Below are 17954 nucleotides of genomic sequence, written 5' to 3' on the forward strand. Positions count from 1 at the left end.
ACATTTGCTGGAAATCCAAAAGCTGGTGGATTTTAAGATAATCAGATGGGCTTCTTTCCCCTTTCTACAGAGTGGGCAGAAACCTGTAGAGTTGGTGAATAAGATTTCCTCCAAATGGGGAACCTCTTCTTTTTAAAAATGGAAGCCTGGAAGAACAAGGCCCATTTCTCTTTCTCTCTTCTCTCCCCTCTCCATGCCCCCCCACTTCCCTCCACCCCTTGCCCACTGTCTTTGTAGCAGTCTCTCATCCAACAAGGACGATTGAAACTTTATAGCGCATGATTCATAGGCCGGATCTGTTTCTGGAGCCAGGGGGGTGCATATTACATTAATCAGTGTCAGCCCACTAAAAGAGAGACGTGCATATGAATTCTCCATATTGCCTGGCACTGGGGAGAGATAAATGTGCTTGGGAGCCAATGGACCGGCGCGCCATAGGAAAAAATAAAGCAAATACGATTCTCTGACAGTCACTCACACAGATTCGACTGGTTCTCCGTGCTGAAAATACTACATCATTTGTCCGGGAGTAAGATCGCGGAACTTAAATGGGACTCCACTCGCAACAAGCAGAGGCTCGAATTTCCCAGACTTGATTCGTCTCAAACCCCACTCCCACCCGGGCAAAGGCAGGAGGAGGTTTGGATTCTTTTAAGGGCCAAAGGGAAGAGGGCGATTCCGGGCGGATGGCAAAGGCGCGCCCGGTCCTTGTCCGAGGTAGCCGGCTATCTCCCTCCCCTCCCCTCCCCCTTGAACCATAAATCAACGAAAGGCAGCAGCTGTCCCGCAAATCAAAATGTCGCGAATAGAGGCCGACCGGAGGGGGGGGAAGCGCCCTCCTTTTCGGGAAAGCAAGGATTACGCGCGTCGCTCTTTTCTAACCGACAAAAATAAATGCCTTGCGCTGGGAAAGATCGATTGCATAAAGTTAAATTAAAAGGAAAAGGTGAATAGTAAGGGAGCAGGGCAGACGCGGAAGGCCAGACCCGTTTCATTGAGCTCCCCAAGCCCCGCTTGCCGGTTCTGGACGCTTCGGGTTGCCTCTTCACTTCGCAGCCTTGACCTTCCAGCTTTCCACCTTTCTCATCTTTGTTGGCCGGCTTTAAAGGAATGAGTGGTACGGGCACTTCCCACTCAGCAAAGCCCCGGTGTCCGCGACGCATGGGATATGTAGTCGAGCATTCCTGGGGTTCACCGGATTGAGGACTACCGAGTTTAATTATGGCAAGAGAAAAGGGCCGTTGAGGTTGCCCAGCTTCCTTGCCTGAGGTTTTCTACAAAGCGTTGCGTACGAGATCGAAATGCTACACTTCCTGCTACCCACATTCGATGGTGACGAGGCAATTAAATCCCAAAATATTATTTCCGCGTAAATCTGCCGCAGATTAAGATTCAGTTGTTGCATACCCTCCCCAGCCCGTGAGCCACGTTCCTAAGTAACGTCGGCAGCAGCTTTTACTTCGAGTCAAAGCACTTAATAGCGCCGCGTTGTTCTGCACCAACTTTCAGCCCTCCAGATGTCCAGGACCATCTCTCACCCTCCCTTCCCGGAATGGAAGGAGTGACCCAACAACACTACAGGGGTACTGCCAGGCCAGGCCAAGTTACCAGTTTCTCCCTTCAGACAGGGCCTTCCCCACCAGCTGGCTCTCCTGGCCGGGCTCACCTCTTTTAAGGAGCCCTCTGTCAGGGAGAGGGAGCTCTGCCTTGCTCCGTGAGGGACTTCTGTGTGCGGGACTCGGGTCTGGCGTTCCCCGCGGTAGAGGACGCTACAGCCCGCTTTTTGCCAGTACCCGGCCGGGCCACATTTGCTCTTCCTTTTCCCCAGCTTTTGAAAGAAAAGAGCAACTCAAAAGAACCCGAGAACTTCTGCCGGCAGGAAGCGGGAGAGCAGGAATTCTGCAACTATTGTAACAAACCACGCAGCGTTTTGCCCGATTTCAGGAGTAGGAAGCGTTAGGGGAGGGCAGCAGCCGGACTCCTTCCCCGCCCTAGAGTTAGTGGAAGGCCGAGACGGTTCCCCGACAGAACGTGAACTCTGCACGGGGCCGAGAGAATCATGCAACACATTCCTGCGTCCGCCGCCGCTCTTGCAGCCAAGAGCGCCGCGGACGAGGCCGCTGGACTTCCCGCGCAGGCCGCGGTTCTCGCGTTTCGCGGCGTAGTTGTCCAGCGAACGTCTTCACGGGCCCAGCTCGATTGAGCGGGCTACAAATGGAGCCGCAAAATTCGGAAGTTGTTGCCCTGCCTGGGTGGGATTCGATTGCGGGGGAGCCATAATGCGCAAGCGCTGGGAATCCCGAGATTAAGGAGACTTTTACGCACGCGCTTAAATGGTTTCCACTGGAATAATTGAGACTAACAGCATTTAGGCTGAGAAAAGACGACGGAGGGTAATGACAAGCACAGCTTCGTCTACGCCTCTCTTCTGCCAGGAATGATTTCATAACTATTAAAAAAAACACCATAGTTTTGCATCTCCTACATTCGAAAACCCCAGGGTCTCTGTACTATTTTCCAATAGAAGAGTCCTCCCCCAAGGTCACTGCTTGATCTTCTGCTACTCTCCATATAGTATACTGCCGGTAGTTTCAACCACCCCCACCACCCGTTTCTGACCTTATAATAACCTTGCAGAGTAATCGGAATGACTCTTGAGGTAACTTCTAACCCTCAGATCGATGCATTTCAGAACTTGCGAGGCAGCCTTTTGAACGGGCGGAGAAGGCAGCCATCCTGAACTCAGTGGGGTTTACTTCTAAGGAACCTACAAAGGATCAAACTACCTCGCTCCCTTCGCCTTTGAAATCAATGGAAAACGTTTTAAAACGTCTCCCTTTTGCATTGCAGGCCGTTCTGTTCAGCACAGGCTCAGCCTGAACGGGAGGGGGCCTAAAAGAACCTGCTGTTGACTTGCATGTATTTCAAGGCTGAATTTGAATTGAATGAAGCCGAGGAACGCTTCCCACGTTTAATACAAAAGAGACGCGAGCAGGTCTTCCCCGGGGTCGAGAGCACGAAAGAGGGCCAAAGTTTTCTTCTGCAGATCTGGGTCTCTTGAAGACTGCTGGGCAGGGCGAGGGACGTTAATAACGCGATACATTTAAATTAGAGCAAGTGAAGACCTCGGGCGGCTTTCCTTTTCCTATTTTCCCAGGACCGAGGGAAGAAAATGATTCCGCTTCGGGCCTATAGAGGGCGCTGCGAGCTTTGCTAAGGAGGACGGCTGCTTCAGAGCTCCCTTCATGTCCCGAGTCTCAAGTACTTAGGCGAAGGAGCGCGCGCTTGTGCGCGCGCCCAAAGCTCTTGCCCGGAATGCACTTTTGCTTTCACCAGCGGAGCAAACTATCCCCTTTTTCTATCTACGGCTTCGCCGCGGGGGCCCAAGATCCCTGCTGCTCGGACTGCTTTCTTCGGGGAGTGAGCAATGTTCGATTTGAGACGCTAGTCGTTAAGCGAAAGAGTTGCTCGTGCTTGAGGAGAGCGAATCTCACTTGCTGAGCGAGAGGGAGGAGACCCAGGTAGCAGGCAGGCAGGCAGCTTCTTCGCTAGATTCGCCCAATCCCGGGCGGACTGGGAATTTTCTCGCGGCTACCTCCCTGTTTCTTGTGTTCTAGAAATAGTTATTTCTCCCCCGCGTTCTCTCGTAACACTCGTACTTCAAAGCCTTCAATTGCTAGAGATTTTAAGAGGGAGGGAGAGAGAGAGAAACGAAATTTAGAAATACGTATGAGAGAAAAGGATGGACGGGCGTACTGAGAGACGAGAGACAAACTGTGGAGATTGCCCTTCTGTTTAACGTGAACTCTAGAAGCTGCACGAATCTCTCCCTTGCTCTTTCTCTCTCTCTTTGACAAAAACAGCTGCCTGCAATTCAAGAGCAGAGGAACTTGTGTTTAGCAGACTTCCTGCTCTTAACTATCTGGAGAAATTAATGTCACGATCGTACCCTGCTTCAAGCACACCACAGGCTGCGCTTCTGAGCCAGCTTACTAGGAAGTGCGCCTTGTTGCACGCAGGGGCTCTTACACCCAAGAAAGCTTAGTCCTTGTGATGTGGGTAAACCTGCTGCACCCACACACCTTATTCAGAAGCCTGACTTCCTAAGTAAAGTGCTCGATTACGGTTAGACTACCTTGGAAATAAGGCTATTTGAAGTTCAATTTCTGAAAAATTACGGCTACGGGAAGTTAAACTTCTCCTGGTTCTTAAGGACGCGCATTCGCTCCCGACCTCCAGCCGCCTCCTAGGTGCAAATCCCGAACAGCAGAGAAAAAGCCTACCGTGCATTTCGTTTCTCCCGCTTCAAAGATCCATCCATGCTTCCCTCTCTCCCACTCATCCACCCCTTTTTTCTCTCTTGCTAGAGGGAAAAATGGAAGGAAAGAAGGGATCCACAAAGCACCAACAAATTTTCTCAAAGGGAGGAAAACCTTTCTCTTTTTTTTTGCATGCAGTGCTCTCGCATGCAAGGGGGAAACGGAAGAAAACACAGATCAATATTGTCACCCTTGATGGGGAATTTATTAATATTTGATTTCAAATCTCGTTCTGATTTCCGACAAGTCCTGCTCCGAGGATGGCACAGTTCGGATAGGCTGTCTCCAGCATGATTTTTTAATGACTTTCCCAGCTGCTTCTTTCCATTTTCCACCGTCAACAACCATCTGGTATCTGATTAGCACCTCAATGCTCATTTAGCATTCTCATTTAGGAAAAGGAGAAAACTGGGGGAAGGGGGGGGGTCTGGAGAGAGAGAGAGTCAGTGGAGAGGTTGGAGCTTCTGGAAAAATATTGCACCTTTTCCAAGGGCTAATCTTTGGGAGATTAGCAAAGTTTGAGGGAACTTGCCTCTTCCTCTCATTACTTTCCTTGTTAAGAAGGCCAATGCTTTACAGTTCCTTTTTTCTTTTGCTACAAAGATTGCAAGCTAAAATTCCACAAGGGGGGAGGGAGACTTCCAAAGACTCTTCTCCATCTCAAAACTTAATCTTAACATCCCAGTTTTATTTTCTCTACCTCTTGTTTTCCTATCTCACTGCTCAACCTTGGAGTAAACTAGTTCTGTAATCAACTCAACATAGAGAGTCACTTAATACCATACAGAGGCCTCTGTATTGAACCTGGTGCTTGGATTAGAAAAGAATTATATAGCAGTTTTTCCTCCTATCAAGGAAGAATTAATGTATCTAGCACAAAAAAAAAGCAACACACTTGCAGGTTGTTTCCAAGCAAGGACCATATGCACCCCCTCAAATAAAGCATATTTTGATTTAAGTGGGAAAGCTCACAATCATGAAAAAGTACACACATGTGAGTTACTCTGAGGTGCCATTTGCTGTGGAAATTGTCATAAGTATTTAATGTTGACCATGTAGCGTTTAAATAATTTATCCATCAACTGCCATTTTAACCCAGGATTGCAGTTCTAAATATAGCACCTGAGGGTGACATTCATTTAGTTCAATAGGATTTACGTCTGAGTAGACTAGGCAGTACAATAATTACTTATTGATTAAACTTAATCAATTCAACTTGCACACTACTAATATTCCAAAACCAATATAATTTTGAAGTACATTTGTAAATTTAAAATAGCTAAAAAAAATTAGGTGCAAATTTTTTAGAAGGAAAAAAAACCCCTTTCTTTGTTAATAGATTGTTTTTACCCACGTGGCTAATTACAAAGTGTGCCAGTTCTGATATATTCATAATTAGTCACCCACGCTTTAGTCGATTAATCTATCAACTAAACAGATTAGTGCTTAAAGTCCTACTAATATTGGATGGAAAACAATAAAATCCTTGAGCTTTCCTTATGCAAAACCAAAAGTCACTTATGCAGGGCAAAGTCATAATTTCATTTTTGTTTATTAGGCAAAAATATATGATTTAGACAAGTTTTTGCTGTGGCGCTATTTACAATTTGAAACCACTTTATATACAGAATAACACAATCACATGAGAAACCTTTAGCAAAAACAATTTATCCAATCAAAGTTAGAATTACACTTTCTTAAAATGGAATAATGGAAACCGCCATGAGTCCAGTTAAAGAGCTGGATTTATTTTTAATGAATTGGTACTACCTTGTTGCAAAAAGAGATTGGTGGGAGTCATTTAAATCATTTCCATTTTTGTTTTGTTCTTTAGACCAGTCTGTGAAATTTCCTTTTCCATCAAAAAATAAAAACAAAAAATAAAAACAAAACAAAAACCCCAAAAACATTTAATCAAGCAGAAGGGAGAGTTGTTAAAATTCACGATGTTCCCTCTTGCTGAGTCAAAGAGCTGTTGGGAAGAAAAGACAGAACCATCTATCAGTGAAAGCTCAGCTATTTCTCGCCCATCTGCATTAGGGAACAGACTACATTTTTTTTAAAAAAAGGATGCTCTCTCTCTCTCTCTCTCTCTCTCTCTCTCTCTCTCTCTCTCTCTCTCTCACACACACACACACACACACACACACACACACACACACGAAATTTAATGTGACATTGGTGGTGGGGGAAGTCAGTTTTTAAACACACACACACACACACACATACACAACTTCCAGGCGAAAGTATATAGTTTGTAAGTTTATACCACTTTGAAAAGCTTTACTGAATTGCTTGATTGTTGCTTTGATTTATGATAATGAGTGTGTGCTTGGATTAGTCTGTATTATCCAAGCACTTTCTTTCCTTTAAGTAAATTTCACTGAACAAGAACTCACTTGTCCCGGACAGGCTGAAAGGGAGATTTTAACTGCTGAGGCGGAGAGTCGGTTCTTGCTACATTTTCTCTTTCTGCAGAAGAAAAGAGAAAGAAAGAAAGAAAGAAAGAAAGAAAGAAAGAAAGAAAGAAAGAAAGAAAGAAAAAGAAAAGAACTTTAGCAAAATTTACTTACATGGGCATATAGAGCCAAAGATAGATAATGTTCACAATGAATAATAATATTCTACCATCTCACCTATTGTGTGAATGACTAATATATTATGAATCTAGAAAACCAATTCAAGTTTTGTGTCTACCAGGAAATTTTCCAGTGACTTTAACCAAAATGTACTGTATTACTTCCCCATCAGCTGTGAGAACAGAATAACAGTGCCTTATTTTTGCAATTCTACAATGAGATACATTTTTCTTTTATTAAGCTAACACTTTTATCAGTAAAAAGCAATGGAAAGTTTTGTTTTTTGACAGGTCTCACCATTTCCCCCTTCAAAGCCAGCTCAATATGTTTTATGCACACTTCATATTTTTCAGAAGTTGAAAAGACTTAATAGTCCCATTAATACAAAATAATTTGGACTATCAGAGTTTTCTTAGCGCTTTTTTTTTTTAAAAAGAAAATCCACTTGGGCTGCACATGGCAGCTTCCCTGTCATAGGACAATCTACCAGTTATGACTCTATTCAAGAGAGACCATGGGGGAGAGACCAAAAATTACAGCATGGGGGTGTCTGAATACCAGTTCAGTGGGACTTGTCCCCAAGTGTAATGGGCTGTGAAAATAACCTTGAGAGACAGAAGGAACAGTTTCAACCTGAACCACAGTCTGAAGAGAGAAATCTGAGTCCAAAGCAGGAATTGGGTGGGAGAAAGCTGCTCAAAATTGACACTCCCCAGTTCTCTGGAACATAAAGGCAGGGGACGGGGTGGTTACTGTAAACTTATAATAAAGGTAGTATTAGTATTCTTGATTTTGGTTTCCTAGTCTGGACTACCTTGAAAGGTTTACACCCATCCACTTGCAAGAAGCCTTTTAACCTGCTTGTTTCAAACATTACCTATGTGTTTGGGGCTGGTCCTCTCAGAAAGCTTTTCAGTGCTGAGTGCCGTTAAAACTGAAGGTTGCTGCTGGGCTTGAAGGTGATGGTTGTGATGGGCAGCTTGGTGGTGGCTAACTCCCAAAAAGGACCTCACATTTAACAAGGAGCTTTGGGTGAGAAATGCCCCATTTGTCCAGTTGTGAAACTTGCCAATCTGGCAGGTGTAAAGTCCATGGCTGGGAAGGAAAGCCGGATGTTGGAGCTGGGGGGAAGTGTGGTTCACTTGGGCAGGAGGTGAAGGAGGAGCTGGCTTGCTGAGGGCCCCATCTGGACTAGTTGCAGTCTCTGCCAAAGACCAGATCTTGGGCTTGTTGTGCATTGGGCCTTGCAGGGGGTTTTGTCTGCTGGGGCTCAAGATCCGAGTAGGGTTGTCTGAGGCCTCCTTGCCCAATGGTAAGGATTCCTTGGGTTTAAGTCCTTCAGAGCCTGGTATTGGCAAGATCTTATTTTTCTCCAAATGGACATCTTCTCTCCTTTGCCTCAAGAGCTCAACTTTCTCTTCCTCTTCCTCATTACTCTGCTCTCCGTCATTCTCATCAATTTTGTCAATGTCAATACTCTCCAGGTCAATCTCTTCATCGTCTTCATTTTTTTCAGGGTCCCCCTCATTGTCGCTTCCGAAGAGATTGCCATCATCTTGATCTTTGCTCCGGGATCCCCATGTGACCTTGTTCTCCTTCTTCAGCCTCCTCCTGGCATTGGCAAACCAGGTGGAGACCTGTGTGAGAGTCATCTTAGTGATGATGGCCAGCATGATCTTCTCACCCTTGGTTGGGTAGGGATTCTTGCGGTGCTCATTCAGCCAGGCTTTTAAGGTGCTGGTGCTCTCTCGGGTGGCATTCTTAGGTCTTCCTGGGTCCCCATACTGAAATTGCCCATAAGGATAATAACCAGGAGTGGTGTGAGCAGCAAAGGTAGCAGGGTGGACTCCAGGGTTGTCCTTCAGTTCATACTGGGAACCCTGGAAGACATTCAGAGAAGCAGGAGGGGAGGTGGGGGAGAAGGAGGAAGTTATTCAATTATTTCCTTTCCACAAGCTCTCCCCAGTCTCTTCAGCAAAGCTTTTCCAAATAATGTTTCTTTCAGATAAAAAGAATGGGAAATGTGTCCCATCTCTCTCCCCTCCCTCCCTCCCTCCCTCCCTCCCTCCCTCCCTCCCTTCAATCTCCATCAAATCCCACCAGCATCTTTTTTTTTTGGAAAACCAGATTCAGGAAACAATATTTATTGTGCTATTAAAAATAAGCCGAATCCTAAAAAGAGTGTCGACCCACATCGGGAAAGATAATATCAGGGCATCATCATAGGCTGCTGGGGCATGTCCAGTGCAACAGACGGCCAGGAAGATTCTTGCTCAGCCCTGGCAGCAGTTTAAAGAGAGATAGGGAAGAGAATGGAGTTCTGCTGAATCTCCCTTTTGCTCTACCACAGAAGGACAATGATAAGGCACAAATCAATCCCGCCAGAGTTAAACACATGGAAGTCACACTAATTTTGGCAGAGAAAAAAATTAAGCAAGTGCATAAATCTCTCATAGAGGCTTAGCTGTATGATATGGCATGCCTACTCACAAGTAATTTCCAGAGTTCAAGGGCCTTACTCACAGGAAATTGAATATAAGATTTTGGCTTACAATAGGATGTCTTTGTCCCACCATTTCAGCCACTTCATGCTTTTAGCAGCATAAAAATAGTGCCTGCAGAGGGGCTCTCCTTCTACATTCATATAGTTATTTCTCAGAAATTATTTCATCTACATTGATCAAAACATCTCCCCCCAACTTTGAACGTCTTTAGTGAAAGTGATTTATTTTCAATCAATATATTATCAGCAGTAAAGCAGGGAAATCAAATTAGCCCATCAAGCCTTTGGTATATAACATTTTATCTTCCAACAACCTCATTAGGCCTCATTATTACCACCAATTGCACATTTAAACAAGTACACAGGAACACCATTGTTTTATGACTATTCCTCAAGCTTGGGGGGGGGGCTGTTCAAGCCTAGGCTCTGGTTTCTGGGAATCAAGTGTACCCCCACAACAGAAACAAGACTTTTTATTCCCCTTTGCTTCCTATCAGTGTCAAAGTTCTCTTCCTCCTCCTCCTCCCTCCCTCCCTCCCTCCCTCCCTCCTTCTCTCTCTCTCTGTGTATGTGCATGTGTGTTTTAAATAGAAGATCAAGCTTTTAAAAATGTTTAAAAACCATCCAAGTGGAAAAGGCAAAGATTCCTTTGCAAAGACATTGATTTTTTTCCGAAGCAAGTTTGCAAAAGCAATTGTGAAAAGAAAATACAGACATACACTATATGAAAAAGCAAAATGTAATTTTTAATAATAACTCTATTAGAGCTGACTCACTATATTCCCTTATCTCACTGAGCTATTTTTGTTCTGGTTGTCGAAATGATAAATTCTGTATTCCCCCGTTGGGAATTCTTTTGAAGTAGCCACTTGAAAATCATTACTGCTTCTACTTATCATTTACTGGTGGACAGTAAGTGAAAATAGATAGTCTTTTTCAGCCGCTGCCTGCTGTATGCAGTTGAATAAAGATGCTTTTAAAAGGATTTTTTATTTTTTAAAAAAAAATGTAGTTCATTTTTCAGTCAAAGTAAGGTATGAGATTATCTTACTAAATATATTTACTTCTTTCTGCTCAATTTAAATAATCCTTAAACACCACAAACCTGATAACGGATAAAAAAAGGACAAGCTTATACATATAATTTTTTCATATCTGTTAGCATTTAAGTGCGGATCACAAAAATGTGAAACAATAAACCTAAAAGAGAAAGACAAAAAACCTAAAAATGTCCACATACAAGCAATCAAACAGCAAGAACAATAAGCAGCTAATTTGATTTAAATTAAATTAAATTCTAGATATATCGCCATAAATGTGCCATTTTGAACAGAGAGATTTGTAACCGTGGTTAAATGAAGACTCGAATTAACACTATTAATTCCTTCATTTCCAGTGAAAAGCGAGAGTAATTTTATGAAATTAGGACAAGACCTGGGAAAGGCAGCGGCGCGAGAAGGAGGGGAGGGAGGGGAGGGGGAAGCCCGGCCCGATTTTCTTCGGAGATGTTTAGGGGGCCCTGCGATTCTCGGATCCTAGCTGCGCTTTCCCGGCCACAAATCAAGGAAATACCCCAAGTTCCAACAGCACCGGCAAGGCGGAGAAGCCCAAGAAGAGCGCTCCAGATCGAAAGAGTACTTGCCGTTCCGGATGGACCTGTCAAAGCAAAGCCGAAAACTGGCCCGGGGATGCTCCGAAGATCCGCCGCGAGATCGGACAAGGAAGGAAAGTGTCGGAAAGAGCCCCGCTGGACAACGGAGGAGCTTGGCCAAAGCAAACGGCCCGGACGAGGGGGTGACCTTCGCTTGTCAAAGTCGCCCCAAACAGTTGGGGGCCGCTCGCGAACTTTCCCGAGCTCCTGGTTGCGCCTCCTCCCCCGCCCTCCCCTCCGATCGAGGCCCGACTCACCATCTGCGAGAAGAGGGTCAGGTCGGCAGTGTAGGGTAGGAAGGCGCTGTAGTTGGCCGTGCTGTAGGGTCCGGCGGCGGCGGCGGCGGCGGCGTACATGCCCAGGACTGAGGTGACGGCGGCGGTGGAGCCGCTGCTCAGCTCAGCACCTCCTGGACGGCCTGAGGCGGCTGCGGCGGCTGCTGCTGCGGCGGCGGCGGCGGCCAGCACCCCCGGACGGTCGCTGCCGCCGTAGACGGCCTGGCTGGCGCTCAGGTACTGCGGGTAGCCCAGCTGCGGGAAGGACATCCCGGGCGCGCGGGCAGGGAGGGACCGGACGCACCGCCGACGGGGCAAGAGCGAGCCAGGAGTCGGCGGCGGAGCGAGGCGGGCAGCAGGCGGAGAGCGGAGAGGCGCCCAGGCCGGCTTCTCCTGACTGGCTTGGGCGGCAGGCAGGGCAGGCAGAGATAAGCCCCGTCCGAGTTCGTTTTCTTTTTGGTTCTGCGGTCGGTCCCGTCTCTCCCGCTCAGACGGATCGAAGAATTTGCATGTGGAAGAGGGGAGGAGGGGGGGAGGAGGAGGAGGTGATGGTGGAAAGAGGAGGAGGAGGAAGAGGCGGCGGCGGCCGCAGTGCGTGTGGGTAAACTCGGTGGGGCGTCTTCCCTCAAATCTCGGCTCGTCTGCGCTCCTAAATCCCTTAGATGTGATCTGATCAACAATTGAGCTCCGACTGATGCGCCTGCCCTAAGGTCCTCGGCTGATCTTTCAGATACAATTTGAAGTTGATGCTTTGATTGGCACCCACTTGAGCTCCAAGCACCGCCTACCCGACCCCGACCCCCCCTCCGCGGAGCACGTGGTTTAACAATCCTGCCAGGACCACTTCGCCCTGGTGTGTGTGTGTGTGTGTGTGTGTGTGTGTGTGTGTGCCTGCGCGCAGCTGCTGTGCGGTGCGGGGTGTGCGTGCTTGCGTGCGTATTTAAAGCCCCCGTTGCTGTATGACAACCTGTCTACACGATTTTACAGCTGTCCAACATTGGGGTTTCGCTGTTTTCCAGCCTTAGTGTGTCCCCTTCAGAACAAAACAAAACAAAACAAAAACGGGGTCGGGGTTTTTTTTCCAGCGCTTACACTGACTCCTTGCAATTCGGCTCAGAGTCGGCTGAAAGCGATTGGGCCAGTGAGGAAGTTAGACTTTTTGGAGGGTGGATCTGCCGTTTACTTTCCACTGACTTTCCTTTTTGTTTGGATAGTCTATAATCGAAGCAGTGAGCGCAAACACAGAATTAAACCTCCCAGCTGCTCTTCCCAGAAACCTCTTCCCAGCAATATTAAACAAGTGAGTATTGTACGGCGAAAAATGTGAGAGACTCTTCTCTCCCTCATCTGCCTTTGCAGCAAAATAAACTTTTAAAAGATCCCCGCGTTCTTGCATGGGAGTAAAGATGGAAGCCCGCCAGTTTTGAAGAGGGGATCTTTTTGTTGCTTTCTGAAACCTCCAAAAGAAAAATGCAGGCGCGGGGAGCGCACCGTTTTCTTCGTTTTAAGAAATTGCCGCCTAGCGGTGCACGATTTGTTGCCTTTTGTATGACCGTGGCGTGGCCTTGGCGTCGCTTCTCTGCTCTCCGGTTTCCATCCGCTGCCTCCTTCTAGATCTCTCCATTCTCACTCGGGCCCTAAAGCCAGGCCGCGGAGCTTCTGCCCCCGGGTGGAGTGGAAGGCGCCTTTGTACGTCCTGGGCAAGGTAGCAAAGACCGCAGGGGCTCCGCCCGTCCTCCTGGACAGCTCGTCATGGGATGCCTAATTCCCGCCAACCAGCATCAAGAGAAGCGAGACCACCCCCGTTTCCAAACCGGGGAAGAGACGGTGCACCGTCTGATGGTTTTACAGCAAGTAATTCTCGCTGAATCCGATCCAGGGGGCTCGTTCCGTGTGGCTTTCCAAGCTCTGCGGAAGGTAGACGGCGCACCACACAAGCAGGCTTAGTAGTCTTCCAGGACGCTTCCTTCATGGGACCTCAGAAGCCAGATTACTTCTCCGTGGCCTTCTGGGCTAAAGATGAGTTTTCCAACGTGGCTGTAACCTATACAAGTTTACAACCACGGAGTAACAGCCTTTACAATACTCGCTAAAGCAAAAGTGGCCTTCCATCGGGTTTACTTCTTTGCAACTAGTAGACAATTCCTGAAAGTCACTTTGATCGCTTTTAGGCCCACTAACGATAGGAAGGCAGGAAACAGAAATATGTGAATGTTGACTATGATCCTGCTTCTTTGTATTAATTCGTATTTCAGGTGCTCATTTTTTTCTTCTGTTTCTACTTCTACTTCAGACACAAATTATTATTTTTTCTACTTGAATTAGAACTTGACCTCAAGTCTTCCCCATATCTTGTTTTTTTTTAAAAAAATGAAATTATCTGGATGTGTGTATCTAAATAACAAAGTATGAATGCAATAAACAAATCTAGGCTTAAACGTGTGCACCATGCACCTTCTCTGAACTTACACACCCAACCACGAATCTGTAGTTGTGCATTGTGTAAAAGTCAGCAATGATTTATTGACTTCACTGGATTCGTGCTTAATACTTCTTAATTTGTTCCTCTGTTCAAGCTTTCTTCTTAGGAGTCTGGTGGCATCTTGCTTCTTGTTCATCTCCCCATTGCCAAAGTCCGGGCTGGGAGAGATTTGGGTCATAATCCAGCCACCTATGAAGTTCTTCTAACTCAAATCAGTGGAATCTGTAACTACTATTTGGAACCCGTCAAACAGAAGACCTAAGACAACTTCCTCCCTTCCTCCCTCCCCTGCAGAAATCACTCAATCACTCATACAGATCGGTATGATCCCTGGGGAAGAGGTTGACCGTTAAGTTAGGTGGCCACCTAAATCAGGACAGGCATCACTGGAACCGCGGGGAGTGATCGCTGGGCCTAGTTCAAAAAGGAAGCCGAAATGTGGAAGAAGGGAAGAGTTTACCCCTCTCACCCCCGGATAACTTTTCCCGAGTAACAGTCGAGTGAAGGGGAGGGACGAGGGGGAAGGGAAGGGAAGAGAGAGGAGGAAGAAGAGGCAACGGTGGCAAACAGATATTCGGTTTTTGCAAAACCTCAGACAAAAAAGGGGAGAAGAGCTAGACGTTTGCTACTTGCCTAGCTCTAAGTAGACGTTAGCCTTTCCTTCTAGTTTGTGCAGCCGATGCTAAGTTCTTGGTTTCATTTGTAGTTCCAAGGCCCATTGCGCTTCCCTCTCTTTCTCTCTCTCTGACATTGCAGCCCACCCCCCACCCCCCGTTCAAGTTTTACCTGTGGATCTCAACTGGCCCTTATATGATACTGTCCCCATGTTGCTGCCATCCTTTTCCCATTCCTTCCCTTAAGTAAAGTCCAGATTAGCTCCCCCCCACACGCCCACACACTTTGGGGTGAGAAGCATACTGTATCCCCCACCCCCCATTCAATGACACAGATTTCCATAGGACTTTGAAGCCCTCCGTGGAAGGGTATATACGGTCTACACCTTTGCAGAGCAGTTTTGCAACCTACCCATCTCTTTTATGAAGTAGCGCTTTTCTTCGAGGTAAGTAGGTATAGAAGTGCAACATAAATCGATTTTGAAAAAGCCGGGAAAATCTGGACTTTAGCCATAAGAAATCTGAAGCCTCCCCACTCCTTTCTCCTATCCCTTCCCGAAATAGGCAGAATGTCAGAAAAAGCCACCGCCACTCTGAATTCTGGATCGTATTCAGGATTTTTCTTTTGTGGGTGTGACACAAAGTTAGTCGGCGCTGAATAAAGTTTCTTTTTCTACCTTCTCTCTCTCTCTCTCTCCCTCCCCCCTCCCTCCCCCTCCCTCTCCCCTCGTAGAATTTAATTTCCGAATAGCCTCCTTTAAAAAGGAGCAGAGTGATGCTACCAATCTATTGGTTGAAACGCTTATTTATTTTATTTATTTTAAAGACAAGGAGGCCCATCAACCGACGGAGGAAGAAAGAAGGCCTGGAAGGAGCAGGCGAAGGTAATGAGCTGGGACAAAAATTGAAACTGTCTGAAAGGGATGACCCGCCTAGACGGAAGACGCCCTCCAGCCGAAGTGTATCCTATGCCTATTTGTTGGAAAATAAAAGCCTCCCATTGAACGCAACGGGGCTTGGTCCCTTGTTAAGGACTGCGCCCCCCCCCCCCAATTTCAGAGCTTACATTTCCTCACGAAACAAATGCGACTTCTGAATTTTTGGACTGGGACCGAAGTGTTCCCCGCTTTCACACGAAGTGGGCCCTTTCAAAAAGCCTTCTTCACATTAAGAAATCCACAACTGGAAGCCAGGTTTTTAATTGTTCACGGCGCGGGTGACGATGCTGGGAAAAGCCTGGCCGAATCCAAGTTTTCCAGCCGACAGGATTTCGGCAGAGGTCCTCTTGCAAAGCAGTGACAAACGCAGGCCTACAAGCTGCTAATCGATGAGGGTTAACCGTGGGTGGGCAGTTGCGGGGCTGCTTGGGAAGAATTTGGAGCGACAGATAGGGGAAAGGGAGTTTATTGGGTTGTCTTCTAAGACCACAATTGCCCAAATAAAGACCGAGGTTCCGAACTTCTCAGATGGTTCCTCGGCTACTGCCGAGCGCAGCCTGCTGTTCCTCTCTCCAAGAGCAGCGGAACCCGGCGTGGCTGCCGTAGTGTAAGGCTGGAGATGGCAGTGGCAAACGGTTGAGAGAGACAGAGATTTATTTTTGCTGGGGCGGAGGGGAGCAAAGATAGCCAGACGGGGACGCACTAGCATGCTTTGCTGCTCGCCTGCCTCCCGGGGGACTCGAGGGGCAATCCGGCTCCAGGAAAGCCTTCTCAAGTCCCACCGCCGGCGAGGGAAGACGGGGGGGGGGGGAGAGCGAGCGAGCAAAGCCCAACCTGCAATCATAATCAACCGAAAGGCTCCTCTCCCTTCCCAGCGGTTCCTCGACCGCTCGGCCCGGAGATGGTCGCGCTTTCCTTTCCTTGACATTTCCGCTCTGCCCACCTTCCTGTTCGGTTGAACTTCGTGAATGTACAGCTGTTCTGATTCCTCGTTTTCCCTGTCCGTCCCTGGCCTCCCACGTCTCGGGCTTTTCCTGTGAAAAGGAGTAAGGAGCAAACCATTTGCAAAGCCCTCTCGAAACCGATCTCCAGTCCATCTATATTTTAAGTTACTGCTCATGTGCACAGACTTAGGATGTCACCCGTGTATTTACATTCCACTGAAGCGAATTCCATAATAATACACCTATTATTACCAAGGTCCATAGGTCGGTTACCTCTCTATCAAAAAACGATTCCTCGTGGCCCCTTCAGAAGGCTAAACCTGATCAAAGGTCAGCACTGTGACACCTCGTCTTCATTTCACCACGGATAAAGAATCGCCGTGGGATACCACCCGGGACAGCAGAGAGGAAAGCCTCTCCCAGTTTCTCGGTTGGGACAGGAATCTCTGTCAGGATGTATTTTGGGAGAGTTTATTTGCTGTCGAAGCCTGTTCTTTATGGGGTTATTTTTCGGAGCGTGGCAAGAAAGAAACTCAGTGGCAGCTAGAAGTTGGGTTTAATTAGCTTCATTTATTTTCTCTCCTAAATTAAATTGGTAGGAACCAACCCAGTTCCTTTCTTGGCTAACTAAGCCTCGCACAGGAATTCCAGAGAATTTAACGGAACTGATTTTTTGCAGTAAGCATTTAAGTTTTTTTTAATGCATTGCAAGAACCAATCCGGTGTTTCCCAACCTGTCCCAATGGCGCTTAAATGGAACGGCGAGATCCAAGTTTAAAAAGTGTGGCGCATATACGCCTTCATCTTAAAGGTTCAGTATAACCATTGTTTCGGCAGGGGAAACGGGGGTTCCTCTTGCGTCCGAGCCTGGAGGGGGGGCGGGGGCGGGAGGGACGCCTCTCAACAAGTTCGGATTTATGAGGCTTGTTAAACACGCGTTGCCGTATTACATATCACTTTCCCCACTTCGAGGAGGCTGGGAAACAATCCCCTATTTCCTTCAGCCCCTTCACACACGTCGGAGCAACGCGGCGTGTGTCCAACAATTACCAGTGGCCGGGAGATCCATCTCCGTGCTGTCATTCCCACTTTCCCCCCACTACCCCGCCCGCCCCTATTTTTTAAGCCTCAGAGCGGGGTGTCTTTCAACCCAAACAAACCCGTTTCTATGAAACTCCGGGACTTTAGATGCAACTCGGAAACTTTCAGACTGTTGGGTGAAGGAGAACTTTGCACCAACAAACTTAAAAGCTGCAACAACAGCCCGCCTGCAAAGGGCCTGAGTGTCGTCTGTCGTTTTTGGGACAGCGAGTCTAATTTGGGAAGAGGAACAATTGAATAGAGACAGCGAAGATTTGAATCCTCCATCCCACCGCCAATTTGAAAAATTGCAAGCAGGAAAAATACAATGTGTGGAGGGGGGTCGGGCGCGTGGGGGGGGGTCGGGATAGCACGTGAGAAAAGAGGGGACACGTTGCAGTCGAATTTGACACTTGACCATTCTTTAGGTTTGAAACACCTCCCTTTCAGAGCCACTGTCCGTTTAAAGGAACAAACCTGGATCCAAAGCTGGGAATAGAGCTATCAAATCTGAATCCAAACAAACGAATATGAATCCGCCTTTTACGTTATAAAGATCAATGTTCTAA

At 47.2% G+C, this 17954-nt stretch overlaps 1 protein-coding gene and 1 long non-coding RNA gene across 2 annotated transcripts; one reads left to right on the forward strand and one right to left on the reverse strand.

The window, feature by feature from the left end:
• Window positions 1-5855: 5855 nt before the first annotated feature.
• IRX1 (iroquois homeobox 1) lies at window positions 5856-12024 on the reverse strand. Its single transcript, XM_081952076.1, has 4 exons — window positions 11310-12024; window positions 7776-8778; window positions 6719-6791; window positions 5856-6291 (listed from the first exon to the last, which is right to left on the reverse strand). The coding sequence occupies exons 1-4, from the start codon at window positions 11595-11597 to the stop codon at window positions 6261-6263; spliced, it is 1395 nt and encodes a 464-aa protein (XP_081808202.1). The 5' UTR covers window positions 11598-12024; the 3' UTR covers window positions 5856-6260.
• Window positions 12025-12121: 97 nt separating this feature from the next.
• Window positions 12122-15433, forward strand: LOC309391526. The gene is made up of 2 exons (XR_014175305.1): window positions 12122-12627; window positions 15250-15433. It is a non-coding gene; the product is annotated as an uncharacterized lncRNA (long non-coding RNA).
• The last annotated feature ends 2521 nt before the right edge of the window (window positions 15434-17954 follow it).

Source organism: Natrix helvetica (assembly GCF_964273705.1).
Source record: "Natrix helvetica genome assembly, chromosome: 4".
Lineage (NCBI taxonomy): Eukaryota > Metazoa > Chordata > Lepidosauria > Squamata > Natricidae > Natrix > Natrix helvetica.

Bases quoted from the DNA above. Each gene is read 5' to 3' on its own strand.
- IRX1 (XM_081952076.1), bottom strand. From the start codon at position 11,597: ATGTCCTTCCCGCAGCTGGGCTACCCGCAGTACCTGAGCGCCAGCCAG. The intron at 8,779-11,309 runs GTGAGTCGGGCC...AATGTCTTCCAG, and splicing joins TGACCCTCTTCTCGCAGATG to GGTTCCCAGTATGAACTGAA. The intron at 6,292-6,718 runs GTGAGTTCTTGT...TCTTCCCAACAG, and splicing joins TTTCAGCCTGTCCGGGACAA to CTCTTTGACTCAGCAAGAGG.